The sequence below is a fragment of the Dreissena polymorpha genome, unplaced genomic scaffold, assembly GCF_020536995.1.
Source record: "Dreissena polymorpha isolate Duluth1 unplaced genomic scaffold, UMN_Dpol_1.0 chrUn004, whole genome shotgun sequence".
In the NCBI taxonomy this organism is placed as follows: Eukaryota; Metazoa; Mollusca; class Bivalvia; order Myida; family Dreissenidae; genus Dreissena; species Dreissena polymorpha.
The window spans coordinates 563,828-591,670 of record NW_026273318.1 but is presented as its reverse complement, the minus strand read 5'-3'; the positions used below and the strand labels follow the sequence as shown (position 1 = coordinate 591,670).

General features: G+C 34.7%; 3 protein-coding genes across 4 annotated transcripts in view; 2 read left to right on the top strand and 1 right to left on the bottom strand.

Annotated features, from left to right (window-relative positions):
• The window catches only part of LOC127863296 (uncharacterized), an 80,608-nt gene extending 71,749 nt beyond the window's left edge, over positions 1 to 8,859 (top strand). The window contains exons 55-60 of the mRNA XM_052402715.1: positions 340 to 378; positions 3,337 to 3,459; positions 5,034 to 5,100; positions 6,245 to 6,418; positions 6,665 to 6,959; positions 7,294 to 8,859. Of these exons, the coding sequence (XP_052258675.1) occupies positions 340 to 378; positions 3,337 to 3,459; positions 5,034 to 5,100; positions 6,245 to 6,418; positions 6,665 to 6,959; positions 7,294 to 7,500 (905 nt within the window). The 3' untranslated portion in view covers positions 7,501 to 8,859. The remainder of the gene's footprint in view (positions 1 to 339; positions 379 to 3,336; positions 3,460 to 5,033; positions 5,101 to 6,244; positions 6,419 to 6,664; positions 6,960 to 7,293) is intronic.
• A 452-nt stretch (positions 8,860 to 9,311) lies between these two features.
• LOC127863299 (cilia- and flagella-associated protein 45-like) lies at positions 9,312 to 22,863 on the bottom strand. 2 transcript variants are annotated; one of them, XM_052402721.1, is made up of 11 exons: positions 22,730 to 22,863; positions 21,712 to 22,001; positions 20,307 to 20,451; positions 19,690 to 19,860; positions 19,174 to 19,354; positions 17,607 to 17,773; positions 16,732 to 16,839; positions 15,449 to 15,756; positions 14,504 to 14,728; positions 13,352 to 13,423; positions 9,312 to 10,556 (listed from the first exon to the last, which is right to left on the bottom strand). In XM_052402721.1, exons 1-10 carry the CDS (start codon positions 22,730 to 22,732, stop codon positions 13,360 to 13,362), a joined length of 1,662 nt encoding a protein of 553 aa, XP_052258681.1. In that variant the 5' UTR covers positions 22,733 to 22,863; the 3' UTR covers positions 9,312 to 10,556; positions 13,352 to 13,359. The 2 variants fall into 2 exon arrangements, with proteins under 2 accessions (XP_052258681.1, XP_052258680.1); XM_052402720.1 differs by lacking the exon at positions 13,352 to 13,423.
• Positions 22,864 to 22,868: 5 nt separating this feature from the next.
• The window catches only part of LOC127863305 (39S ribosomal protein L39, mitochondrial-like), a 44,757-nt gene continuing 39,782 nt past the window's right edge, over positions 22,869 to 27,843 (top strand). Inside the window, exon 1 of the mRNA XM_052402726.1 lies at positions 22,869 to 22,893. The gene's annotated coding sequence lies outside the window, so the exon portion shown is untranslated. The remainder of the gene's footprint in view (positions 22,894 to 27,843) is intronic.

Below are 27,843 nucleotides of genomic sequence, written 5' to 3'. Positions count from 1 at the left end.
ACTGTATTCAATATGTATTTATATAATATAATATACATGTACTGTTAATGCATGTATTTTGAAGAATGTTTTTTCTTACAATATATTGGTAGCAACTATGTTAAAAATAAAACACAAACTTTCAGACCTTAATCATACATATGTATTTAAATCACGGCAATTAAATATTTGAATACTTCAATGAACAAAAATTTGAAAACAAATTTTACTTTTTGTTATTAAACCTTATAACTTTAAGAAGTGCAAAATGAATTTCTTTTATAGATAAATGCATGCTTATTTTTCAGTAAAAAAAACTTACTGTCATTAAGTGAGCATTTTTTGTTTTGTGTATTTCAGCAATAGTCACTCCCACACAAGGACCAATCTTGGAGCCAGGTATTGAAATGGGCAGCATCAGTCCAGCTGTCTGTCTGTCATGTCTGTAACCAGTTTGTCCAGTGGCATTCTCCAACTCATTTCAACATACAGCATTGAGACTTGCATGCATTATTTCTTACAATAAGATAAAGTTTAGCATATGCTATATAAAACACCGTACATTAAAAGTCATGTTATGCTCCTTTTTATACGCCCTTTCAAAATGGGACATATTATAAGATTACCCTTGGCGGGTGGCGGACGGGCGGTTGGCGTCCACATTATCTAGATCAAGATCGAATATGGGTAATGCCAGGTCAAAAACTAGGTCAAGGGGACACTTAGTGCATTTCAAGGATTTAGCATGGTGTCAGCTCTCTAATTCAAAAAGTTTTCATCTGATCTTCATCAAACTTATTCAGAAAGTGTATCTAGACAATATCTAGGTCATGATCGAATATGGGTCATGCCAGGTCAAAAACTAGTGCATTTCAAGCATTGAGCATGGTGCCCGCTCTCAAATTGAAGTGGTTTTCATCTGATCTTCACCAAATTCGGTCAAAAGTTGTGTCTAGATTATGTATGGGTCAAGTTTGAATATGGGTCATGCCGGGTCAAAAATTTTGTGAAGGGGTCATTTAGTGCATTTCAAGGATTTAGCATGGTGTCCGCTCTCTAATTGAAGTAGTTTTCAACCCATCTTCACCAAATTTGGTCAGAAGTTGTGTCTAAATGATATCTAGGTCAAGTTCAAATATGGGTCATGCAGGGTAAAAAACTAGGTCACGAGGTCACTAAGTGAAACCGATCTTCACCAAATTTGGTCAGAAGTCGTGTCTTAATGACATAAAAATATATCATTTTGCCACTCAAAAGGTAAAGTTATCAAGTTGTCCAAAACCTTCAAATGGGTGTATCTTGTGACAGTTTGGCACTCTTGTTCAACTTAGAATATCTGTAACTTTATTATTGTTACTTTAAACCTGATTATCAAAAAAATACCTGTATGAAACAACAACATCCAGATTATTATCTTTGTCAATTTAAATATTTTTATGTCCCCGAAGGATGGCATATAGTGATCGGACTGTCCGTCGGTCCGTCTGTCCGTCACACTTAGCGTTTAGGTTTCGAAAAATGCTCATAACTTCTATGTCCCTTGAGATGTAACCTTCATATTTGGTATGCATGTGTATATGGACATGGCCTTTCCATACGCACAAAAAGTTTGACCCCTGTGACCTTGACGTTGAACTTAGGGTCCGCATTTAGGTTTCAAAATCTGCGTTTAGGTTTCGAAAAAAGCTCATAACCTCTATGTCCCTTGAGATATAACCTTCATATTTGGTATGCATGTGTATATGGACAAGGCCTTTCCATACGCACACAAATTTTGACCCCTGTGACGTTGACCTTGAACTTAGGGTCCGCGTTTAGGTTTCAAAATCTGCGTTTAGGTTCCAATAAATGCTCATAACTTCTATCAAAGCGTTTATAGGGGGCATATGTCATCCTATGCTCCTATCCTATCCTTGTACATTTCCTTACAAACATGGCTGGAATACTATTAGAGAGTACAGTACAAGCAGTCATGTTACTATACATACCAAAGTTATAAAAATATTATACAAAAGCACTAATAATTAAGAATTTAAATTATTATTACAAAAAAAATCCACCAATTCCCACAAACTTTTTATAAATTTTTGATAAATATGTAAATTGTATATTTGCCAGCTCTATCAGGTTTGCTAAATCATGAAGCTGGGGTAATAGATTGCCCTATCCAGGGGTTAAAAATAATTCTATTGTAGATATATACATCAAAATAACTTAAACAAATCCTTTGCTCTGAACTCACAATATGCAAAGGTTCAAATTATAAACTTGTATCAGGTTCTTTGCAAACTTTGTTTTAAAAAAGCTTCAGGGATCAAAACTGGCCAATCAAGAGTCAACTTTGTTATTGTGACAACTTTCTATGTACATGTATTACTTGCAATGACAGGGGATATTCAATATAACATCGACATGTTCTAGGTTTTGACTAGATTCAAATGATTATTAGTATTTACAGAAATAATTCACATTAGATTATACTTCTACTATACTTGGTTTTGAGCTTATTGGGTGGTCAGTAAATGGGCAACTTTTCAAATGTGACAAGATTAGTGATAAGAAAAAGGAATTAATACTAATCAATCTTATCCAAATTCCTGTTGTTTTTGTACTTAAAATTTTTGCCTCAGAAAATATTCTGGTATTCCAGTGGTCAATTAAAATGTATAGTAGCCAATGAATTTTCTGGCTGTATTAAGAGAGGTTTGACATAGGCTTATTGCACAGATATATGGAGGCAACAGAAAAGAGAAGAAAGTTTCATCTGTAGACTGTAATGAGGCTGTTTCAGGACCAGTATTCACAAAACACCTGAGATATACTTTAATGAAGATTTCAGATTCTTTTTCTTTATATGAGTCGCGTTCTGAGAAAACTGGGCATGATGCATTTGCGTAAAGTGTTGTCCCAGATTAGCCTGTGCAGTCTGCACAGGCTAATAAGGGATGACACTTTCCGGTTTTATTACATTGTTCGTTTAAATGAAGTCTCTTCTTAGCAAAAATCCATTTTAGGCGGAAAGTATCGTCCCTGATAAGCCTGAGCGGACTGCACAGGCTAATCTGGGAATACACTTTACGCACATGCATTATTTCCAGTTTTCTCAGAACGCGTCTCATATAATCCAATGTTTACTGCTTAAAAATGATCAACTATTAATAAATTGTATAGCACTATTAACTGGTTTTTAATATTTGAACATATATAAATATCATCAGCAGTAAATAGCCAGAGACTTGAGCAATTTTATAAATTTGTTAGTTTTGCCATTGGAGCTTTGTGGACAGGGGTCCACTTTGTGTACAATAGAGCTGTTTTTTCTATGACACGCCTCATGATAATGTTTTGTCTTTCTAGATCCTGGTGCAAGCACATCAGACTCAAAACTCTCTGGCGGAGCCATTGCTGCCATTGTCATCGGGGTGCTCCTAGCAGTGTTCATCATTGTAGGACTGATCATCCTCTGTGTCACTAAGAGATGTGAGTTCTTGATTAAGTTGTTTGCAATTTTAAACCCATTCCCACCTAGAAGCAGAGTAGGAACGGCTATATGCAACCAGCATAGAATCAGAACAGCTTAGTAAGTCTCAGCTTGTTCAGGTTTTATACTGTTTGCTGCTCATCAGTACCTAAGGGTTTGACATGAAGCCTTTGAAACTTGAATCTAGTCAGAAAGGTCTTTAATTTGATTTGATTTTGTATGTGACTAGACATGACCATTATTGTGCATATCTGAGTGGTAATGGGTATAAGAGGGATTTTGAATGTATTTCCTCTAAAACGCGCAGTCATATTAAGACAATATGTCTCCCCTTTTCTGTCATATAATACAAAAAAAAAATTCAATGACAAAAATATTCAAATGAAATAAATTTATATATTGTTCAAACTTTTTTGCATAAAATCAGTTTGTATTTTATTTATATTCAAATGAAAGTGAAATGTTCTATTAAGAAAGGAAGATAATGCATGACGATTGTGTTCATTATATATATTTTATGCTTTCCGGTGGTTTATAGAGAAATATCAGTGAAATAAAACTGGTATTTCACTGTTTTAACCAGTGAAAAATAACAGTGAAAAATATCGATATTTAACCAGGTTTTCCGAAGGAAAAAACTGGTTATTAGATTGGCGAATGCGGGCGGGCTGGCTGGCTGGCGGGCGGGCGGAACAACCTTGTCCGGGCCATAACTATGTCGTTCATTGTCAGATTTTAAAATCATTTGGCACATTTGTTCACCATCATTGGACGGTGTGTCGCGCGAAATAATTACGTCGATATCTCCAAGGTCAAGGTCACACTTTGAGTTCAAAGGTCAGAAATGGCCATAAATGAGCTTGTCCTGGCCATAACTATGTCATTCATTGTGAGATTTTAAAATCATTTGGCACATTTGTTCACCATCATGGGACGGTGTGTCGCACGAAAGAATCACGTCAATATCTCCAATGTCAAGGTCGCCACGACTAAAAATAGATTTTTTTTAAAAACAAACTTACAAAGGGGGTTAATTTTGTTTGTTCATTTCAAAAGTTCACTTTGAGTTTTCTCCCTTTATCATATTTTTTTTTCACAATAAAAACCTGGTTTTGTGACAATTTTGTCCCTTGTTTTCACTGTTTTACTGTAAAATGATGTCATTTTTTAAAAAGAAATGACATAAATCCAGTGAAATTATCCAGTTAAATTCTTTTACAATGTAAATTAACAGTGAAAAAAGCATAAAATAAAATGAAAATTTGTTGGATTCGATGGAATATCCATTTTAATTCACTCGTGCCTTAAAAAATAATATTTTCACTTGTGGCTGTGCCACTGGTGAAAATATTATTTTATATGAACACTCGTGAAATAAAATCGATATTCCATAGAATCCAACAAATATCTTCTATCTATTTAACAGAGACAGGTTGAGAGTAACAATGACCATTTGTTCCTGAATACATAGGTATCAGGTTACATACTTAAATGACAAACACAACATATTTAATATTTATTATATTATTTAATCTAGTAGTAGTAAAACATTTTATCTGCCTTACACATTCAGTACCATGTATGCGAGAGGACATTCGTGTTGAACCAGAGCAGAAAACACCATGGAAAAAAGTCAACAGGTTTGTTATCCATAATGTAGCTGCATGATTATCTTAGCTGGCCATAGTACCTTAATTAACAGATCAGTAAGAACATGCTCATGGTCTTTCTTTTCGTAAATTAAATCACCACCATTTAAAGTTTAAAGTCACATCAAAATATACATTTTCAAAATGTCAGTGTAAGTCTTAATCATGTTGTGTGTTTGTTGGATATTTGCGTCTTGTGTCTTTTGCTTTTGTTTGCTCTTGCACTGTTTTTATGCCCCCGAAGGAGGTCATATAGTGATCGGACCGTCCGTCCGTCAGTCTGTTTGTCTTTCCGTCACACTTTGCGTTTAGGTTTCGAAAAATGCTTATAACTTCTTTGTCCCTTAACATAGCAAATTGATATTTGGCATGCATGTGTATCTCACGGAGCTGCACATTTTGAGTGGTGAAAAGACAAGGTCATCCTTCAAGGTCAAAGGTAAAAAAAACATGTATCAAAGCAGCGCAGTAGGGGGCATTGTGTTGCTGACAAACACATCTCTTGTTCAATGTGTTCTTAGCCATAAATTAACAAATCTAAAAAGGTTTCCTGCTGGGCAGACAAAGTTCCCCGTTTTTACAGTCGAATGGATTTTGTCCCATATAAGCCATTGCAGTCTCCACAGGCTAATGCATGATGCTACTGTCTGTTTTCATGGAATTTTTAGTTTAAAGAAAGTCTCTTTTAAATGAAAATCCAGTCTAGGCGGAAAGTGCCATTCCTGGTTATCTTTTTAGACTTCACAGCCTAATCTGGCACATTTTATGCATATACATTAAACCAATTGTTCCCAGAATGCGGCTCATTTATTTTTCTATTTATGCTGCCACTACAACGTTCTGAGAAAACTGGGCATAATGCATGTGCGTAAAAAGTCTTTCCAGATAAGGCTGTGCAGTCCGCACAGGCTTATCAGGGACGACACTTTCCGCCTAAACTGGATTTTCGTGAGAAGAGACTTCCTTCAAACGAAAAATACCATAAAAGCGGAAACTGTCGTCCCTGATTAGTCTGTGCGGACTTCACAGGCTAATCTGGGATGACACTTTATGCACATGCATTAAGCCCCGTTTTCTCAGAACGCCTCTCATATTAATGATATTAAGTTTGCAACTCATTAAACATTAAATTCAGGTATGGTGAAATGGACCTTAAGTTTGTCAACTACCGCCTGTCTGACATCCGCGAGTCCAAACAGCTGGATAGGTTACCAATTCATTCCGAGGAAAAGACCCCTGATGACACCATCAGCATGCAGTATGATATCAATGTGCACGTACCAGTGTTCTTGGAGAAGTTGGATGGAATGTAAGCTGTTTATATAATTTCTGTTTTATTTCTGTAGTGATTTCTCTATTTGATTACTTTAGTGACTAATCTCACTGAATAATTATGCATCATATCTAAGGAATCAATTAAATATGTATTTGACCTTTTAATTGCAAAAAAGGCATACAATATTACTATAATTTGTTTTATAAGCAAAATGTGTTTCTTGAGTCTGTAAATATAGATTAAAAATGTCTAAAAATATTTATATTGTTTTTTGTTTAGAATAACCAACAAGCGAACATTCATCTCTTCTGGGAAGGCATCAGACTCTGCCTCAGAACTGGACCGGACATTGGAGAGACCGATATCCCAGGGGGCAATTTCCACAGCGAGTCTCAATGGCTCCGCCCGTTTCTCCATCACTGCCCCTCAGGATCACCGCAGCATGTCTGGGCACTCGCGTAGTGAGAGACTCTCTGCCAAGAATGTCAGGCGTAACAAACAAAGTCGTCCTTCTGCGGATTTGTCGCCTCACTTGCCTCAGCGCACCTTGACCCCAATTTCTAGGCATAGAGAGGTTGGTATGGTGAATAAAAAATTTCCTGTTGCTATTGATTAAAAGTGGGAAAGTTAAACTGAAGTTTTCTTCCCCTCTAATTTCAAATAAATATTATTCATATTTTTAGCAAATAATAACAATTTAAAAAGCTCTCAGGCTGGTATTTTTAACGACAAGTCATATTTATAGACCTGCTTGTAAGATGAAAAAGTGCTTTTGCTTCTCAATTACGTCTTGTAATTAAAATGTTACTAAAAAAACACACAAAAGATTTTGAAACAAACAATCTTTATTATAAAAATTATTTCTGTACAATTCATCATCATCTCAATTTTCGTATTTCCATCATCAGTTACCAGAGATGCACTCATCCCAGTACATCCGACCCCTGCCGTTCTTCAAGCGCCCAGAAGTCACCCCCCAGTATTACCAGGAGTTCCTGGAGCCCAGTCCCCGCCCTGTACGGGCCAGGCCCAGTGAGCAAGGTACAACCACGCCTACCACCTCCCAGGTCGGCTCGGACAAGATTCTGCTGGACTCAGATGAAGATCTGCGTTAAAATGATGGAAATTCAGTCTGTTAATTATTTCCTTTTTTTTCCGGATAAATGATTTTTGGAATATACTTGTTTTTATATTGTCACCGAAAACTTTGTATATTGTGCATATTAGTTAATAGTTTACCTTGTCTGGATATTGCTGTGAAACATGACTCATTAATTCATAAGATAAATTATCTATAATTTGATGATTTTTTCATGCTTAATTTGCTTACATTAACTTGAATTCTTAAATTATTATAGCATGCAATTCTTGGGTGCAAATTGACTATCATATAACGGATATGTTTATTATTACTTAAGCTATAAGACTTATCACTGCTATAAGAACATGATAACGTAATGTATATATTTTATTCCTTGTTATGTCCAAACAATGGTAAATCTTGTTAAATTATTGCCATGCCGTCACCATATTTTTAAAGCAAATGTTTTACTTGTTTAAGATAAATTTCTGTCGTCCACCATTTTTAAGAGCTCTTTTATGGAGACTATTTGTTGCTGCAATGACAGTAAAGATCAAATAAAATGTGAAAATTTCACTGGACAATTGATAATTCTTGAAAATTAATATGCTTTGTATTAATAGTATTTTGAAGTATTTAGTACATACATTTGCAGATCTACATGTATATGAGAGAAACTTTTATTTTCTATTATCTTGAGAAATATTTGAGTAAATCAATCATTTCCTTTAATGTTTTCAGAGAAATTATTGCCAACAATGTTGTTCTGTTGAGATAGAAAATGTTGCAGCGATAAATGTTTTTTGTTTGTTTTTTGTACTGTCATTTTCAAAAACAGTATGATATTAAAATGAAATTATTTTTATTAGCAAGTAATTAATTCATCCAAATTCCATATGCAACTCTTATGTATAAAAAAATGTTCTGAACAGTATGTTGTCACATTATATAGTTTATTGTCATGACTATTTTTCATTTTTAACGCTTTCTTTTTAGATTAAATAATTATATTTTTAAATCCACATTCAATAATACAATGTTACAAAGTATGTGATACATTGCGATGTTTTTAAGTGGCGTGTACACATTTACTATTTGATTTGAAGTGTTTTTGTTTTTTAAATGCAGTGAAGTTTTCAAGATGATAATTGCTAAATTTCAATGTTTATCATTCAAATTACACACATGTTAGGCCTACTCTAAACATTTGCTCAATGCAAGTATAATGTTTAAACATTCTTATGTTTATATGTAATATACATCTCCCATTAGTACAATTTTACTACGCATTGACATGATAATTTCACGAATACTTCTATCTTTGCAGTCTTCTAGTTTAGTGTGTTCTAGACTAGTATTCATCATGGAATATGAACATTTTGTCAAATAAATTTGCAACTCTAATTGCTCTTTTGTTGATGTTGATTTTGTTTTGGATTGAACACTGTTCAAATCACCAACTTACACAATCATTTTATGTTGAGTTGTTAAATACGACTTAAATGTGTTTTAGATTTCTGACGGTTAAGAAAGGGCAGGGACCTATACATGTTTGTATAGGTCCCTTGGTAGGAAAACAACATGCAACATGCAGTTCATGATTGTGTAAGCTTGTGGTAAGATATGATAAAACTCCATGATGACTGACAATTTATAGTCCAAAATTCTCCGACAACAATGCTCATACGCAGACTGCGCACACTCACTCAACGATTGAGACTGCTGTATTAAGCTTTCCGCATGAGGGCTCCACAACAAAAACAGACTATTCTTGAAATTAACCATGACTTTGATTTATGATTTAAATGTGCAGCGTGTGAAAAAGAAAATTAACAAAAGAATACACAAATTTGAAAGTTTATTGTTTGCACATAACACTATTCAAATAGAGTCCATTACTCAATGACGCAATAAATGATACATCATGTACAGTTCCATGTACGCATCAAAACATAAAAATATAAATATTCAAGATAATAACATTGTAAACACATAAAATAAAATCACATTCATACAACATGTACATTAAAACTATGCATTATGTATATAAGAAGTAAAATAGAAACATTGTTATTTTAGCAACCTCTTCATTATTCTAATACTGAAACTAGGTTATACAATCTGTACATTACAATAAAACTGGTTTGATAATCCTCTGGAAAAGCAACATAATAGCAACTTAATACCAAAAACATTGTGCATGACTTAACACTAATGCGAATTTAGAGCGAATTTAGAATGTCTTTTGACAAGTTTAATTGGAACTTTAAGAAAATAATGTGTATAAACCTTAAAAACATAGTTCTGACAACAATACAAAGTTCAGATAATGTACATTTAATAAGTTGTGTCTAACCTAAATATAGTAATGTGAAACAGCCTTCTATATTTGTATAACTGGATTGGACACTTCTATCAAAATATTTATACTTCATGGGCCTAGACAACTTCACTAAAAGCATGAATGAGCTTTCAGTTCTCACAAATACACCATATTATTCTCCACAACCTTAAAGACTGTTTTGCTGATTACTAGTCATTCACAAGAAACTATGATTTGATAATCAAAATGAACGAGAACTGTTGTTCCTCTTCCACATATTACAATAAATCATTAAACACTTGAAATACATGTATATGAAGTGAGTAATATGCAAACGTAATATGCAAACAGCTTAATAATGCAGAATATAAATGATGTTTGCATTATTTGTACAACGAAAAGACCACAAAAAAGTGATACACTTCATTTAAGCTAATACATCATACATGTAAAGACAATATATTTTATGTAAAACTTCTTAATTATAGTTCTGAGATTAAGTAAAAGTAAACATTTAAAATTATGTTCCGTACAGAGGTTATTTTCAACTGAATAATGTAAAAACAAGGCTAAAAAATCTAAAGAAAACTCGTGAGAAAGAAATGAAAAAGAACATGCACATATAGTTTATTTATCACAGACAATGTATGAATGCAGAGTTTGTCTAACATGACCATGATGATGAGGAGTTTCATGCAGAAATGTGTTGAGGGGCAGCCACTTTTCTTTCTACCTGACTCAGGTACTTCTCTGGGATACCAGCATGTCTGAAACATCAAGATAACAGACCTGATTGAAATCTTGAAACTTTAAGAAAACAGTATGCCATTGAAATATCTAGAAAACGGTATACTGCCAAAATCGTGAAGTATCAAGACAACAGTATTCCATAGAACTACTGAAACATCAAGAAAACAGTATGCCATTGAAATACTGTGATGTCAGGATTATTTTATTGAAATTCTGCAATCCTCCTTAAGAGGTAAAAAAACTTCACCGTTCATAACATAATACCATACTTAGACTTTCTTTTATAACATAGATATATATAAGATAGGTATCATGTATACTAATATGCCCTCAAGGGGTGTACAATTCACAGATATGTTACTCACACTACAGGCCTAGTGATTGCAAATGCATACTTGCCCTTATGATTATGAATTCAACATTACATATTTCCTCATGTAATGCCATGTACATATAATCATAATGTGTATAATAAAATAAATGTTACATTATTATGTCTACATTTTCATTAATATCAAGCAGTAAAAGATACACAATACTTGAATATGAAAGTGCACACACTTTTTTGGATAGGATAACAAATTTACTTAAGTCTTAAATTTAACAATAAATAAGAGTGCCTGTTTGCACACATGCATTAGTTAACAATTATCAATCTAAAGAAGTTGCTTTCTTTTGCATCTTCTGGAAATGAGTAATGAAAGTACATAAGCTGTGATTGGTTTGAAAATGTCTGCCACATTGTTGCTTGGTTACATCTTAAATAGTTATACATAGATACTCCTGGATTGGTTGATAACATGCATCTTTTAGCATTTCAGAATGTTAAGTCTAAAATTTCCAAGGTTCAAGTCAGTGTTTATTCAAGAACAAAAACAAATCATGTGGAAATGTTAATTGCTAGTGTTATATTATACCTTCACAAATGCTGAATTCTGTCTATATAATAATTATATAATTGCACAAAATGTTGCCTGCTTAAATGGCTAGCATATGATAAGCAGCAAAACTACATGTAGATTAGCACTTACATTCAATGCCAACAATATTGCTATCATATAGTTTAATGATTATATATCAAACCTTAAATAAATCAGTAAACAGTTCTCTTATCAATATTAAAATGGTAAGACCATAAATAAGCCATAACCATATGTCAACTATTTGTATGTATTACACGGTATTATTATTAATAGTAAGTCATTATCTATACAATAATTAAATTGATTTGTTGGCCATATAATTTAAGGGCACTTGCTTTCTAATCACATTTTCTCAACTTTTTTACAATTCAGTAGTAGGAAGCTCAATACCAATAAGTACATGTATTACAAATACCGGTAAGTGGGCCATGCTCAGTGAACAGGGGGTTTAATGCATGTGCATAAATTTTCGTCCCAGATTAGCCTGTGCAGTCTGCACAGGCTAATCAGGGACAACACTTTCTGATTTTATGGTATTTTTCTTTTACAGAAAGTCTCTTCTTAGCAAAAATCCAGTTTAGGCAGAAAGTGTCGCTCCTGATTCTGGGACGACACTTTACGCACATGCATTTAACCCCCTTTTCACAAGTGTTCAATACTCATTCTATATTAGCAGGATTATTGTGGGGGTTTACAGTTCACCTATCAATGATGTTATTTAATTGGATTTCACCTAACATCATTATTAAGTAAGCTAACAGATATATAAATATTGTTTCTATGGATAATCAATATTTGTAATTGATATTAACACATACATTAGTTAAAGCCACACACCTAGAAATGAAATACATGGCGTAGTAAATGTAAGTATAAATAAGAAACAGATTTTATCTATGCCAATTAGAATAAATCTGGTGGTTACAAGGTAGAATTCCGTCTCTTTTGCGCTTTAAAACTTATAAAATAATCGCTTTTGTCGAAATGGACGTATATGTCTAGAAATCCTACTTTCGGTTTGAAATGCGGTACCGTTTGAAAAAAATTAATTACATGCTAACTAGTCTATAGATTTAATTTTATCTATCTCAATTAGAATATATCTGGTGGTTACAAGGTAGAAGCCCCTCTTTTTGCGCTTTAAAACTTTAAAAAAAATCGCGTTTGTCGAAACGGACGTATAAGTATAGAAATCCTACTTTCGGTTTTAAAATTAAAAAAAAATAATAAATTACTTGCTAACTAGGGCTAAGGCTATAGATTTAATTACAATTTTGCACACTTTCAAATTGCATCTATATGTATTGATTAACATGTACTTCATTTCAAGGTGTGTGGCTTTAATGGACATGGAAATTCATTGATTTCAATGCATGAAACAAAATAAAGCTATTTAAATTATGAAACATGCACATACTTATTATTATTATGTGAATTCTGTGAGCAAAGCAAATGAGAAAACACCTTGTATTATGACCCAGCTGCCATTAACAACACCGCCACAAAACACACTTAAAACACACACATAGGGGCCAAGACAACATGGTCAGTTACTTTATTGAGTGAATATGTGTTGTTGTGCATGAAGGTAAGCACTAACAATATCAACTTTATTTTGTTTTCTTTGTACTCTGTGAAAAACATTTATTCGTAAACCTCTGTGCACAGTCAGCAAAACAACAAAATATTTTTTATCAATTAATGTGCCTATTATTTAAAGGTATCAAAGAAATATAGACAACAATCTTTGATGCAAAATCTACATAAAAAAAACACCTGAGCATTGAATAATAAATCCTGGTGAATAAAATGAGCCACAACGCAATTTAAATGTTATTAAAAGCACACACAAAACCACAGGCAGTTATCAGTGCACACACACATGGCACCTTATAGCTCACGCCTTGACGTTCACTTTGTGAGCAACATGTGTTACATAGCGGTCTGGAATACCGGCCGCCCTGAAATAGTGCCACCAGTATGGGTTATTGTCTTTTGCTGTCAGAAGTTGACGACAGACAGATCACCACTTTAGATCAGATCAGCTTTATAATTAAAGCTTCGCCCCCAAAGAATATCCATTAAAGTTGGTGTTACAGAACTTTGAATCCATCAATATTCTTTTTCTAACTTGTTCAATTTAGGTTTATAGGTTTGTTAGTCATACGTTATTTATTTGTCAAACATTTTTGCATGTATATTCACAATTTTACTTCATCTGAACAGAAGTGTAGGCTTCCACTTTTAGTTTCTGGTTGAAATTGTTGAATTTACAAGTATTTTTCATTAATTAAGATACCATTACCCAGAAGTATTAATAAACTCCTAAAGCATTCACAAATTTCAGCCCAGGATCATAACTTTTTATTTTTGAAACTTAGTACATAACATAAACAAAGACCAAAATTATCCAAGTTAAACAACCTATTTACAACAAGAAACCGTCGCTTTTTTGTCACAATATTACACTATATATTCAGATAAAAGGAAAAGTCTAGTAGTTGGGGGGACAAGAATTGCACTATATATATACAGTTAATGGAAAATTTCAAAGGGCCATAAGTCTGTGAAAAATCATTCGACCAGAACCGGCTGATAATATGCACATCTCTTGGTAGTGAAGCTTCCCATAAAGTTTAATTGAATTCCGGTCATTAATTGCTGAGAAATAGCCCGGACAAAAATTGTGCACGGACGGACAGACACATGGATGGACAGACGTAGCGGCGACAATATTCTCCCCCCCAAAAAAAATTTGGGAGAGCATAAAAAAGTATTTTGATCCTTGCAAAACAGTGAAGAATGGTTACATGTCTTCAGTTGAAAAATTACATATCAAATCATGTTAAAAATGGAAATGATTTGTACATTGTATGTTTTTAATAATTCAATAAACAACTTTTTGTCTTCCTCATGCAATGTCATTAAAACCAACTCAGATAACTTCCTTATAGTTCTTACCTTATTCTTTCTTAATTCTTATATTTGAACATATACTATAAAATTCATACACAATCCCTCACACTGCTGCATATACGCACCTTAGAGTCTCCAGCTTCTTCTTCTTCACTTCCTCCAGCTTGGACCTCCTTAGCCGTGCCTCCTCATCCAGTTTCACGCCTTCCTCGAAGAACGCATTACGCTCTGAGATCCGCACCTGCTCCTTCTCGCGGATCTGGGCACGCACCTCGTCTGCGTGGCCCAGTCGCTTCTTACGCGCCTCCAGTTCCTCACGGCGCTCCTTCTCCACTAGCTCTTTCTGTGCCCTGTGGAAAGAAGAGAGAACACAAAAAGGATAAACATTTGTTAGATTGTAAAGTTTTAAAGTTTAAATCTATTAATTAAGCTCAATTGTATCAAAGCCTAAGGCTTAGTGAAATGTTATTGAGTCCGTTTTGTTATTAGAACCAGTACTTCGTGTCTTTGGGGGAGATCTAAAGAACTCTCCAACAGAGGGTATTCAACCCATGCCCTCATGTCCCAAGGGGACATCATATCCACTATGCACTGAAGATCACTAGAATTTTGTAACAATAGTCTGAGACCAGGAATGAGCCATGATTTATCTTACTGTAAAAAACTGCAAATAATTGAAATTAACAAAACAGGAAACATGGCAATTCCATTATACCAGGTTTTACACATAATAGTTAATTTAACTGAACTTGTTCAATCCCAAGCTAGGTCTGCTACCTAAACAAAACATTGGAGCAAAACACCTCCATCAAAACTCAAATCATTGCATGAACACTCCTTTTAAGTAAAAATGACCTTCACTTTCATCCAGCCTGTCCCTAATACAAACTTGAGCTAGTTCTGCATGTAAGCGGCCAACATACAAAATTTCAGAACAATATCCCCATAAAAACTTAAGCTATTGAGAGGGAATAGTTTTTCTAATTTTGGAAAAAGTGACCATGATCTTGACCCAACTATGTGAATTAACATTTACAGTTAAAGATAGACATACACGCAGAAACGCCTACCTAAGCACGCGCTCGAACTCGTTCCTCTCACGCTGAGCCTGCACTGCAAGGTAGTGCTCCTTCTGGTTCATCTGGTTCTTTCGCGCCTCAATGAGCATTCCCTCAATCTCTGCCTTCTTTCGCGCCTCATCAGCTTCCTTTCTGCGCCATTCGCGCTCCGCTTTCTCTTGTGCTCGCTTGGCGCGAAGCGCATCTCGGTCAGCCTGCTCGTCTCTGGCGCGCTCTTGAAGTGCCCGCAATCTTGCTGTTTCCTTCTCTTTCTGTATCCGAATTCTCTGCTGCTCCTCTTCAAAGGCAGCTTCTCTTTCCTGATTTATACATAAGGTGTAATAATATCCATGAATTCGACTTGTTTGCTGTTATGTATAAGATTCTGTGAATATATTAGTATTTTATTGAAGATGAAACCACAAATACTTGAGCTCAGCAAATTTCATGAACTTTCTCTGAATATCTTATTATCCTGTCACATGCCTTTAAATCAGCATGATAACCAGGTAACCTAATAACCCAAAAGATATCAGGCAAGTTGAACACGTGACCTCGAATATCCGTCAGATGCTCTCTGCGCATTCGCATGCCTTTACTATTTTCTATTAATAAAATATACCCTTTTTCTCTATTAAAAAAAACAAATACATGTTAAATACTGTTTGTTTAAATATTATTATTTAAACAGCATACTTTCGTCTTTGTTTATTGAATTAATAACAATTAACTCAATTTCTGTGTTGTTTAACAAGATGGAAGCTAGCCTAAACGCTTTGCATGACGTGACGTCAAAATGTTTTTGTTCTCGCGTGTTTTTTCCCATATTAAATATTTTAACCACAAATACTCGAAAACTAGATATTTTAGAAACATTTCAATGAATGTTGTAAATATGACAGGGTAAATATAATAATAGGTTGGTGGCATGGATGGAGAATGGTTATCTGGCTCGCCGGAGGATCTTATCGGGTTCGCCTTTGGCTCACCCGATAAATTCCTCCGACTTGCCACCAACCTATTATTCTCTATATAACCAGCAAAATTATGTAGGCCAATTCATACTAATAATCATTTTATAATGCCTTGTTTAAAGAATGTATATACAATTTAAAGGTCAACATATTTTTTCCTTCATGGTACATCAAAACATGAAAAATTATTAACTAAGCAAATTTAAATATCTATTAATTATACCATATACAGAATGTGTTTCACATCAAATGTGTATATGTATTGCATGAACAATTTGCACAGAATATTGGGGATTCCCAACAGTGTACAGATATACTTACAGCCTTTTGTTTCATGTATTCAATGACTTTCAACTCCTCTGCCTTCTCCTGGTGTTTCTTGATCTCTCGTCTCGCCAATATCTCCTCATTGGCCTTGTTCAAGTCAGACTGAAAACACACACCAGCTACAATAAGTGACATAATGGAAATCCCATTGCCTATTGAACAATTAACACAGCTTTCCATTGCTTAAGGAAGATTCAATTTTAATTGGTCCAAATGCAGCCAAGAACATTCTTAGGTTGCACTGATATTTTCTTATTGCACCGATATTAGTAAATCATAGTTGGTAATGCATTGTTAAATGTTTTAAAGAACATTTTCCGCAATACTCTGGCAAATCTGCCATTAAAAATGTATTCTGATTACTGCTTAATATTAAAATATTAAATTAAAGTAAAATTATTTGTTGATTGAATGAACAAATACACAAAACACTTTATTGATGACATAACAATAACAAACTTAATTTTAAAAGGTTTGGAAAGAGGCACTAGTTCATTGACATCTTTCAACATAATTATACTTATAAATCCTGAAAACAAGCAGAAAACAAATACTACTTTCCTAAGTTCCCTTTTCTTAGTGCTCAGTTCCTCCAAAGAGAGTTAAAAGTGCATCGATGAAGTTTTCCTACATAATAACGACATATTGCGCCTGAACAAAATGAAAGCATAAACACTCTCAGGGGTGTGATTTAATAACACCCTCACAATGGAGGAAAATGACCTAACCCCCCCCATTACAAGGTTCAACTAAAATTCATTTCTCTCTATATATATCCAGAGAAGTTAATAACTATTTGTAAAATAAATTTGACAGATGTAGGAGGAAAAAATCAAATCCCTGACTCTACTCTACACCAGGTGTCGTACCCTGAGTGCCTCCTGCTCCCTCTTCCTCTTGTCGAGCATGACACGGTCCTCATCCATCATCTTCTCGACCTGCCGCTGCATGTGGATGTTCTCCTGGTCCTTGCGCTCCAGCTCAAACAGACGCTCCTGCTCGTTCTCTGTGATCTGCTCCAGCAGCTTTGAGGCACCTGTGAGAATAGCGAGACAGGTGGTCAGAAAAGCAATCAAGGTTGCCATGGCAAAGTTGATATAGTGTCCTACTAGCGACCAGGAGGTCACTGGTTGGATTCCCACTGTGGAAGCGTTATTTAGATCTCCCCTTAAAACACCAAGTACTGGTTTTACCCAGAAACAAGAGCTGTCACCATAGGATGACTTATGCCCCCTATAAACGCTTGATAGAAGTTATGAGCATTTGTTGAAACCTAAACGCAGAGTTCGAAACCTTAACACGGACCCTAAGTTCAAGGTTAAGGTAACAGGTGTCAAAATGTGTGTGCATATGGAAAGGCCTTGTCCATATACACATGCATGCCAAATATGAAGGATACATCGGAAGCGACATAAAAGTTATGAGCATTTGTCGAAACCTAAACACAGAGTTCGAAACCTAAACGCGACCCTAAGTTCAAGGTCAAGGTCACAGGGGTCAAAATTTGTTTGCGTATGGAAAGGCCTTGTCCATATACACATGCATACCAAATATGAAGGTTATATCTCAAGGGACATAGAAGTTATGAGCATTTTTCGAAACCTCAACACAGATTTTGAAACCTTAATGCGGACCCTAAGTTCAAGGTCAAGGTCACAGGGGTCAAAATTTGTGTGCGTCTGGAAAGGCCTTGTCCATATACACATGCAAACCAAATATTAAGGTTATAGCTCAAGGGACATAGAAGTTATGAGCTTTTTTCGAAACCTAAATGCAGATTTTGAAACCTAAATGCGGACCCTAAGTTCAAGGTCAAGGTCACGGGGGTCAAAATGTGTGTGCGTATGGAAAGGCCTTGTCCATATACATATGCATGCCAAATATGAAATTGCTATCTGAAGCGACATAGAAGTTATGAGCATTTTTCGAAACCTAATCGCAAAGTGTGACAGACAGACGGACAGTCCGATCACTATATGCCCTCCTTCGAGGGCGTAAAAACTAGAAAGCGTTTTAGCAAGCCATAAGCTTTCAACGCAATCTAGCTAAATAAATTGGTTTAAAGTAAACTTAAACTAAAAGCAATGACCAAAATAAGTAAAAGCCCACAAGTCCAGCATTCGTAAATGTCTGTTTTGGCAACAAGCAGATTTAGATCTCATTAATAAATTCAAGAAAATCAAGGATAAGCTTTGAACCAAGAAAATATATCAAGCGTTTTAATATACCAGGCATCTACTTGTGTTTATATCATTAACAAAAATAATCAACATGAAGAAGTATGTAGAAAGAGATGGTAAATATCAAGTATGGCTTAAAATTAAACAGTTTTCTAATATTCCAATTCAAAGAATATACTTTATTCTTAGACTTAGGTCTAAGAATGTTGGTGAATATGGGCCTAAATTTACATCGGACAACAACAAACTCACAGACCTATGAGTCTCTCCTCCTTGCGCTTTTTCTCAATCTCCTCCTGGATCTGGATTGCATTCTGTCGGTCCACCTCCATCATGATGTCGAGCCGCTTCTCCTCCTCATCCATCTCCCGTCGCACCTGGGACTTCTCGAGGATCTGGGCGTCACGGATAGCGTGGCACTTGGCATTCAGGATCAGCTGGGGATGAATAAGAGAAAGAAATGAGGGAGAGAGCACACTGTATCAAAACACTATTCAGAAGGGGTCCATTAAACATTCTTCAGACTTTTAGCTCATAATATTTCATTTGCACAAACATTAAAAAACACACACACACAACCAACAAATCAGTAATTTAACATTGAACTAAAAGTATGAGTCACTTCTGGTATTATTTCTTTTGAATGTCCATCACAGTTTCTTTCCAGATTCAGCATTATGTCAATCTATTTACATTATATGTGAGATCACAATAATCATGAACACAACTCATACAACACAACAAGAAAATCTTGACTAAGTTGAGCACTAACCTCATTCAAGTGTTTTATCTCATCCTCCTGTTCCTGTCTCATCTCGTTGGCCTTGGACAGCAAATGTTCAGCCATCTCCTTGGCCTCTTCTTCAAGGTCATTGAGCTTTTCGTGCTTCCTTCTGTCTAGGTCCAATGCTTTCATCTGGTTCTTTCGAGAGGCACTCTCTTCCTGTGAAACAGAAATAGGGGTAAAGGGTATGTCAGGATTTATTCCATTTATATCAATTGTTAGAAACTATGTATGCAAAAACAGATATAATATACACAAAATAACCGACCGCACGGCTTTTCCTTACCATTTTGGAAATATGACTAATTACTAAGAGATTAGGAATATTAGCATTAATTAACAATTTTGGAGAAAAGTATTATTGCTTGATTCATAACATTAGAATAACGATTGATAAAATGCACATTAGAAAAAAAGAACATGTATTAAGACATCAGTTAAATGAATAAAACAACTTATAACTCTTTAATTCTTTACTTAACAGCTCCATTTCGTAAAATTGGGAATTTGGGGACATGATTTGGAAAAAACACAAACTTTTTGCCATATGATAAAATGGCTAAAATGATATAAACAGCATTCATATAACAGTAGTCATAACTGACCATAGCTTTCTCCTTTTCCTCCTTGATTCTGGCCTCCAAGGCCTCGCGCTCTTCCTTGCTCATAACTTTAGAATTTTGAACTATTCTGTAGAACTCGTGCCTTGGCATGATCATGGACTGGCCAGAAGGGTCTTCTGTTGGAACACTGAAGAAACATACAAATATAGACATGCTATTAATACTTGTAAATTTCATGTGCATTTATAAAAAGAAAATTAGATCCACAATATTTGTTAATGGATCATTAATGAAATATGTCCTAAGATACCGGTAAAATTTTCAGAGGTATTTTACCATTTGCTTACATATATAAAAATATATATGTGGACTGTCGAAAAAACTCTTTCATTGACTCTGATTATAATTTAAACACGAATCAATTTGGGCAAAACAAAATGAAACATGTACTTCTAACTTTTCTAAATAAAATTATCATGGTCGTTAAATCTTTTTTATAGGGAAATGTAAATAACACCACTATAACAACTGGATGTCAATTGTCATCATTCTTTTCTCAGTTTCTCTTTTGAGTTTTTGACATTAATATTACCATATACATTTCTGTTATACAAGTGAACTGGCATGAACTTAAACTAAATTAATATGATGCTAACATTAGATACTTATTGGCAAAATATTAGAAGTTCAATCGTTTTTCTCAAGTCATTTGCTTTTTACATAAAAGAAATAAAGTTTATAGTCAGGAAAACGTGAAATAAGACAAGTTTAGAGAGCAGATTGGACACTCAATATATTTTGTAAACTCTGAAACAACTCCAGTTAAAATATCTCAGCATTAAAAAGTCATTTATAACATGGCAAGTAATTAGTAACATGAATATAAATCCCAATTACTAAATAATGATATGGAGAATAATATTGACAAAACAGGATTGGTACACCCTGAGTGAGACCAAAGACACAAGCGATATGGCAAATTATCAGTGACAGGAGGTTTGAATTACTTTTGGTGTGTATGAACATACATCTTTTTACTTACCTTTTTCATTAAAATTAGGAAACTATTACAAAATAATGACCTTTCATACATTTAACCCGTCAAGTCTTGGTGTACATACCAAGGCATATAAGAATTGAAATTAATTGATCACCATTTTGACAATTTGGAACTCCAACTTGAAAGCTCAGTAGCTATGGACATGCATATGCTTGAAGTACAGTATTTTTCTTTAAATTAATGTTGATCAACTTGTTAAACCTTTTTTATTAGAACAATATTGTTGTTCAAGAAAATGCATAAAATAAAACAAAAGAGCACATAGACAGGAAATAACTTTAGAGAGTGAACATTCATTCTTGCCAGCCTTCATACCGGGGTATTTAAACTTGTTTACCTCATCATGACATTTACTAGGCAAAGACTTCGAGTAAAGAAGACACTTACATTAAATTTCTGATAAGATCTTTTGTTATAACTTGAACTGTTTCTTTGTTATTCTTCTTGTTCTTTTTATTTCTCTTGGCACTTCTTTCACGAGCTAAGTCTTCAAGTTTGTTGTCACCACCCGACCATTTGTTGTCTAGCATCTCCTTTCTCTGTGAAACATGATTGGGTTCACCAAATAAGGACTCATCCACTTGCGATGTGTTACTGACCACTCTGTAGCTCCTTGTCTTTCCTCGTTTTGAAGATGCTGAGGAGTTGCTCCCTGCAGCTGAAATTGCACTGCCAGGCTGAAAGTAAAATAACCAACAGGGGTATCAATAAAAATATCAATCAATTTACAACTGCAGGGAATAAATATTGAAGAATTATCAACATAAATCATAGTTCTGGCTACCATAACTTTAAATGTCGCTTTTTATGATTTTTGACTAGCGCGACTTCAATACTATATAAACTGTACGCTGAAGTTTCTTTAGCTACATAAATCAATGTTAACAATGTCAGGCTGAAAGAAAGTTATCCCCATTAGACAAGCTAATAAGTTTTTTAATAACTTTGCAAATCTACATTTTAGTTGACTTGGACAACCTGTTAATATTGACTGTTTATAATCAGCTATTGTACTATTTACACCACTGGTTATATATTTGAGGTAGATTAAATGACCATGTCAATGATTCAAAACAAAAATAAATGGAATATTGATACAGCAACTTGATGTCCACAGCAAAATTAATTTGTTCTTGACTTCAGACACAGAGTTTAACGAATATATTTGTTTCAGTGCATGTAAAATATTTAAATTACTGTGCGTTATAAACTAGAAGCCTTTAACTGACTAAATATAACGCAAAATAATTGACTAATACAGTGTCTGTATCACTGCATCATTCATGGCTTCATGCATGAGATTCGTGCAAAGACCGAAGTTTTAAAAGGAACAAGTGTATAGTTTTTAACCATACAAACATATACAATATCACACAGCTTAAAACATTCAAATGAAAAGACTTACCATATTACGGATTGGTATCTGCTTTGATTTAAAATTACTTAAAGTTTGTGTGTTTTCTAATTTTTAATCTGGTGCTTAGCTAAAGTTGTTTTTGGTTGTAACTAAGGCATGTGCGCTTGCGCACAAACGATACAACTTCCGTTTCCGGAAAATGTGTTATTATAGGTCGTGTCTATATTGGATCCTTAATAAATTGCTACAATGGATACCAAATCTATATATTTGCAGCATCGTTTACGACAATGTTTTTTTTTGTTAAATAAATTATTTGAAAAGAAAATCGCTGTTGATAAAGACCAAATTTGGATTAAAGGGTGTCAAAGTATCAATAAAACTGTTGATATGCACAATGGCTACAAGTAAAATCTGTCTTTTCAACCGAAGTACCGCTCATCAAAACAAAATTGTATCCATTATAGACGATTTCAAGAATATAGCCAGCTGTATTGATACAGATTTGGATCCATTCTAGACAAAAAATTCAAGAGTCTAGCCAGCTCTTTTGATAGAGTCTAGCCATCTCTATTGATACCGAAATTGGATCCGTTCTAGACGATTTCAAGAGTCTAGTCAGCTCTCTTGATGCTTACCAAAATTGGATCAATTCTAGATGATTTCAATAGTAAACCAGCTATATTGATACTTACCGAAAGTGTATCCATTCTAGACGATTTCAAGAGTTAGCCAGCTCTATTGATAATTGCCAAAAAGGAATCCATACGGCAATTTCAAGAGTCTAGTTCTATTGATACTTACCGAAATTGGATCCATTCTAGACGATTTTAAGAGTCTAGCCAGCTCTATTGATACTTACTAAAATTGGGATCCATTCTAGACGTTTTCAAGAGTTAGCCAGCTCCATTGATACTTACAAAAATGGGATCCATTCTAGACGATTTCAAGAGTATGGCCAGCTCTATTGATACTTACCGAATTTGGGATCCATTCTAGATGATTTCAAGAGTCGAGCCAGCTCTATTTATACTTACCGAAATTGGATCCATTCTAGACGATTTCAAGAGTCTAGCCAGCTCTATTGATACTTACTAAAATTGGGATCCATTCTAGACGCTTTCAAGAGTTAGCCAGCTCCATTGATACTTAACAAAGTGGGATCCATTCTAGACGTTTTCAAGAGTATAGCCAGCTCTATTGATACTTACCGAATTTGGGATCCATTCTAGATGATTTCAAGAGTCGAGCCAGCTCTTTTTATACTTACCAAAATTGGATCCATTCTAGACGATTTCAAGAGTATAGCCAGCTTTATTGATACTTACCCAAATGGGATCCATTCTAGACAATTTCAAAAGTCTAGCCAGCTCTATTGATACTTACCAAAATTGGATCCATTCTAGACGCTTTCAAGAGTTAGCCAGCTCCATTGATACTTAACAAAGTGGGATCCATTCTAGACGTTTTCAAGAGTATAGCCAGCTCTATTGATACTTACCGAATTTGGGATCCATTCTAGATGATTTCAAGAGTCGAGCCAGCTCTATTTATACTTACCAAACTTGGATCCATTCTAGACGATTTCAAGAGTATAGCCAGCTTTATTGATACTTACCCAAATGGGATCCATTCTAGAAAATTTCAAAAGTCTAGCCAGCTCTATTGATACTTACCAAAATTGAATCCATTCTAGACAATTTCAAGAGTATAGCCAGCTCTATTGATACTTACCAAAATTTGATCCATTCTAGACGATTTCAAGAGTCTAGCCAGCTCTATTGATACTTACTAAAATTGAATCCATTCTAGACGTTTTCAGAGTTAGCCAGCTCCATTGATACTTACCAAAATGGGATCCATTATAGACGATTTCAAGAGTATAGCCAGCTCTATTACCGAATTTGGATCCATTCTAGACGATTGCAAGAGTCTAGCTAGCTCTCTTGATGCTTACCAAAATTTGATCCCGTCTAAACGATTTCAATATGTAACCAGCTCTATTGATACTTACCGAATTTGGATCCATTCTATACGATTTCAAGAGTCTAGCCAGCTCTGTCGATGCTTACCAAAATTTGATTCAGTCTAGACGTTTTCAATAGTTAACCTGCTCTATTGATAATAACCGAAATTGTACATTCAAGACGATTTCAAGAGTTAGCCAGCTCTATTTATACTTACCAAAATTAGATCCATTCTAGACGATTTCAAGAGTCTAGCCAGCTCTATTTATACTTACCAAAACTGGATCCATTCTAGACGATTTCAAGAGTATAGCCAGCTATATTGATACCAAAATGGGATCCATTCAAGACAATTTCAAGAGTCTAGCCAGCTCTATTGATACTTACAAAAATTGGATCCATTCTAGACAATTTCAAGAGTCTAGCCAGCTGTTTTGATACTTACCGAATTTGATTCCATTCTAGATGATTTCAAGAGTCGAGCCAGCTCTATTTATACTTACCAAAATTGGATCCATTCTAGACGATTTCAAGAGTATAGCCAGCTTTATTGATACTTACCCAAATGGGATCCATTCTAGAAAATTTCAAAAGTCTAGCCAGCTCTATTGATACTTACCAAAATTGAATCCATTCTAGACAATTTCAAGAGTATAGCCAGCTCTATTGATACTTACCAAAATTTGATCCATTCTAGACGATTTCAAAAGTCTAGCCAGCTCTATTGATACTTACTAAAATTGAATCCATTCTAGACGTTTTCAGAGTTAGCCAGCTCCATTGATACTTACAAAAATGGGATCCATTATAGACGATTTCAAGAGTATAGCCAGCTCTATTACCGAATTTGGATCCATTCTAGACGATTGCAAGAGTCTAGCTAGCTCTCTTGATGCTTACCAAAATTTGATCCCGTCTAAACGATTTCAATATGTAACCAGCTCTATTGATACTTACCGAATTTGGATCCATTCTATACGATTTCAAGAGTCTAGCCAGCTCTGTCGATGCTTACCAAAATTTGATTCAGTCTAGACGTTTTCAATAGTTAACCTGCTCTATTGATAATAACCGAAATTGTACATTCAAGACGATTTCAAGAGTTAGCCAGCTCTATTTATACTTACCAAAATTAGATCCATTCTAGACGATTTCAAGAGTCTAGCCAGCTCTATTTATACTTACCAAAACTGGATCCATTCTAGACGATTTCAAGAGTATAGCCAGCTATATTGATACCAAAATGGGATCCATTCAAGACAATTTCAAGAGTCTAGCCAGCTCTATTGATACTTACAAAAATTGGATCCATTCTAGACAATTTCAAGAGTCTAGCCAGCTGTTTTGATACTTACCGAATTTGATTCCATTCTAGATGATTTCAAGAGTCGAGCCAGCTCTATTTATACTTACCAAAATTGGATCCATTCTAGACGATTTCAAGAGTATAGCCAGCTTTATTGATACTTACCCAAATGGGATCCATTCTAGAAAATTTCAAAAGTCTAGCCAGCTCTATTGATACTTACCAAAATTGAATCCATTCTAGACAATTTCAAGAGTATAGCCAGCTCTATTGATACTTACCAAAATTTGATCCATTCTAGACGATTTCAAAAGTCTAGCCAGCTCTATTGATACTTACTAAAATTGAATCCATTCTAGACGTTTTCAGAGTTAGCCAGCTCCATTGATACTTACAAAAATGGGATCCATTATAGACGATTTCAAGAGTATAGCCAGCTCTATTACCGAATTTAGATCCATTCTAGACGATTGCAAGAGTCTAGCTAGCTCTCTTGATGCTTACCAAAATTTGATCCCGTCTAAACGATTTCAATATGTAACCAGCTCTATTGATACTTACCGAATTTGGATCCATTCTATACGATTTCAAGAGTCTAGCCAGCTCTGTCGATGCTTACCAAAATTTGATTCAGTCTAGACGTTTTCAATAGTTAACCTGCTCTATTGATAATAACCGAGATTGTACATTCAAGACGATTGCAAGAGTTAGCCAGCTCTATTTATACTTACCAAAATTAGATCCATTCTAGACGATTTCAAGAGTCTAGCCAGCTCTATTTATACTTACCAAAACTGGATCCATTCTAGACGATTTCAAGAGTATAGCCAGCTATATTGATACCAAAATGGGATCCATTCAAGACAATTTCAAGAGTCTAGCCAGCTCTATTGATACTTACAAAAATTGGATCCATTCTAGACAATTTCAAGAGTCTAGCCAGCTGTTTTGATACTTACCGAATTTGATTCCATTCTAGATGATTTCAAGAGTCGAGCCAGCTCTATTTATACTTACCAAAATTGGATCCATTCTAGACGATTTCAAGAGTATAGCCAGCTTTATTGATACTTACCCAAATGGGATCCATTCTAGAAAATTTCAAAAGTCTAGCCAGCTCTATTGATACTTACCAAAATTGAATCCATTCTAGACAATTTCAAGAGTATAGCCAGCTCTATTGATACTTACCAAAATTTGATCCATTCTAGACGATTTCAAAAGTCTAGCCAGCTCTATTGATACTTACTAAAATTGAATCCATTCTAGACGTTTTCAGAGTTAGCCAGCTCCATTGATACTTACAAAAATGGGATCCATTATAGACGATTTCAAGAGTATAGCCAGCTCTATTACCGAATTTGGATCCATTCTAGACGATTGCAAGAGTCTAGCTAGCTCTCTTGATGCTTACCAAAATTTGATCCCGTCTAAACGATTTCAATATGTAACCAGCTCTATTGATACTTACCGAATTTGGATCCATTCTATACGATTTCAAGAGTCTAGCCAGCTCTGTCGATGCTTACCAAAATTTGATTCAGTCTAGACGTTTTCAATAGTTAACCTGCTCTATTGATAATAACCGAAATTGTACATTCAAGACGATTTCAAGAGTTAGCCAGCTCTATTTATACTTACCAAAATTAGATCCATTCTAGACGATTTCAAGAGTCTAGCCAGCTCTATTTATACTTACCAAAACTGGATCCATTCTAGACGATTTCAAGAGTATAGCCAGCTATATTGATACCAAAATGGGATCCATTCAAGACAATTTCAAGAGTCTAGCCAGCTCTATTGATACTTACAAAAATTGAATCCATTCTAGACAATTTCAAGAGTCTAGCCAGCTGTTTTGATACTTACCGAATTTGATTCCATTCTAG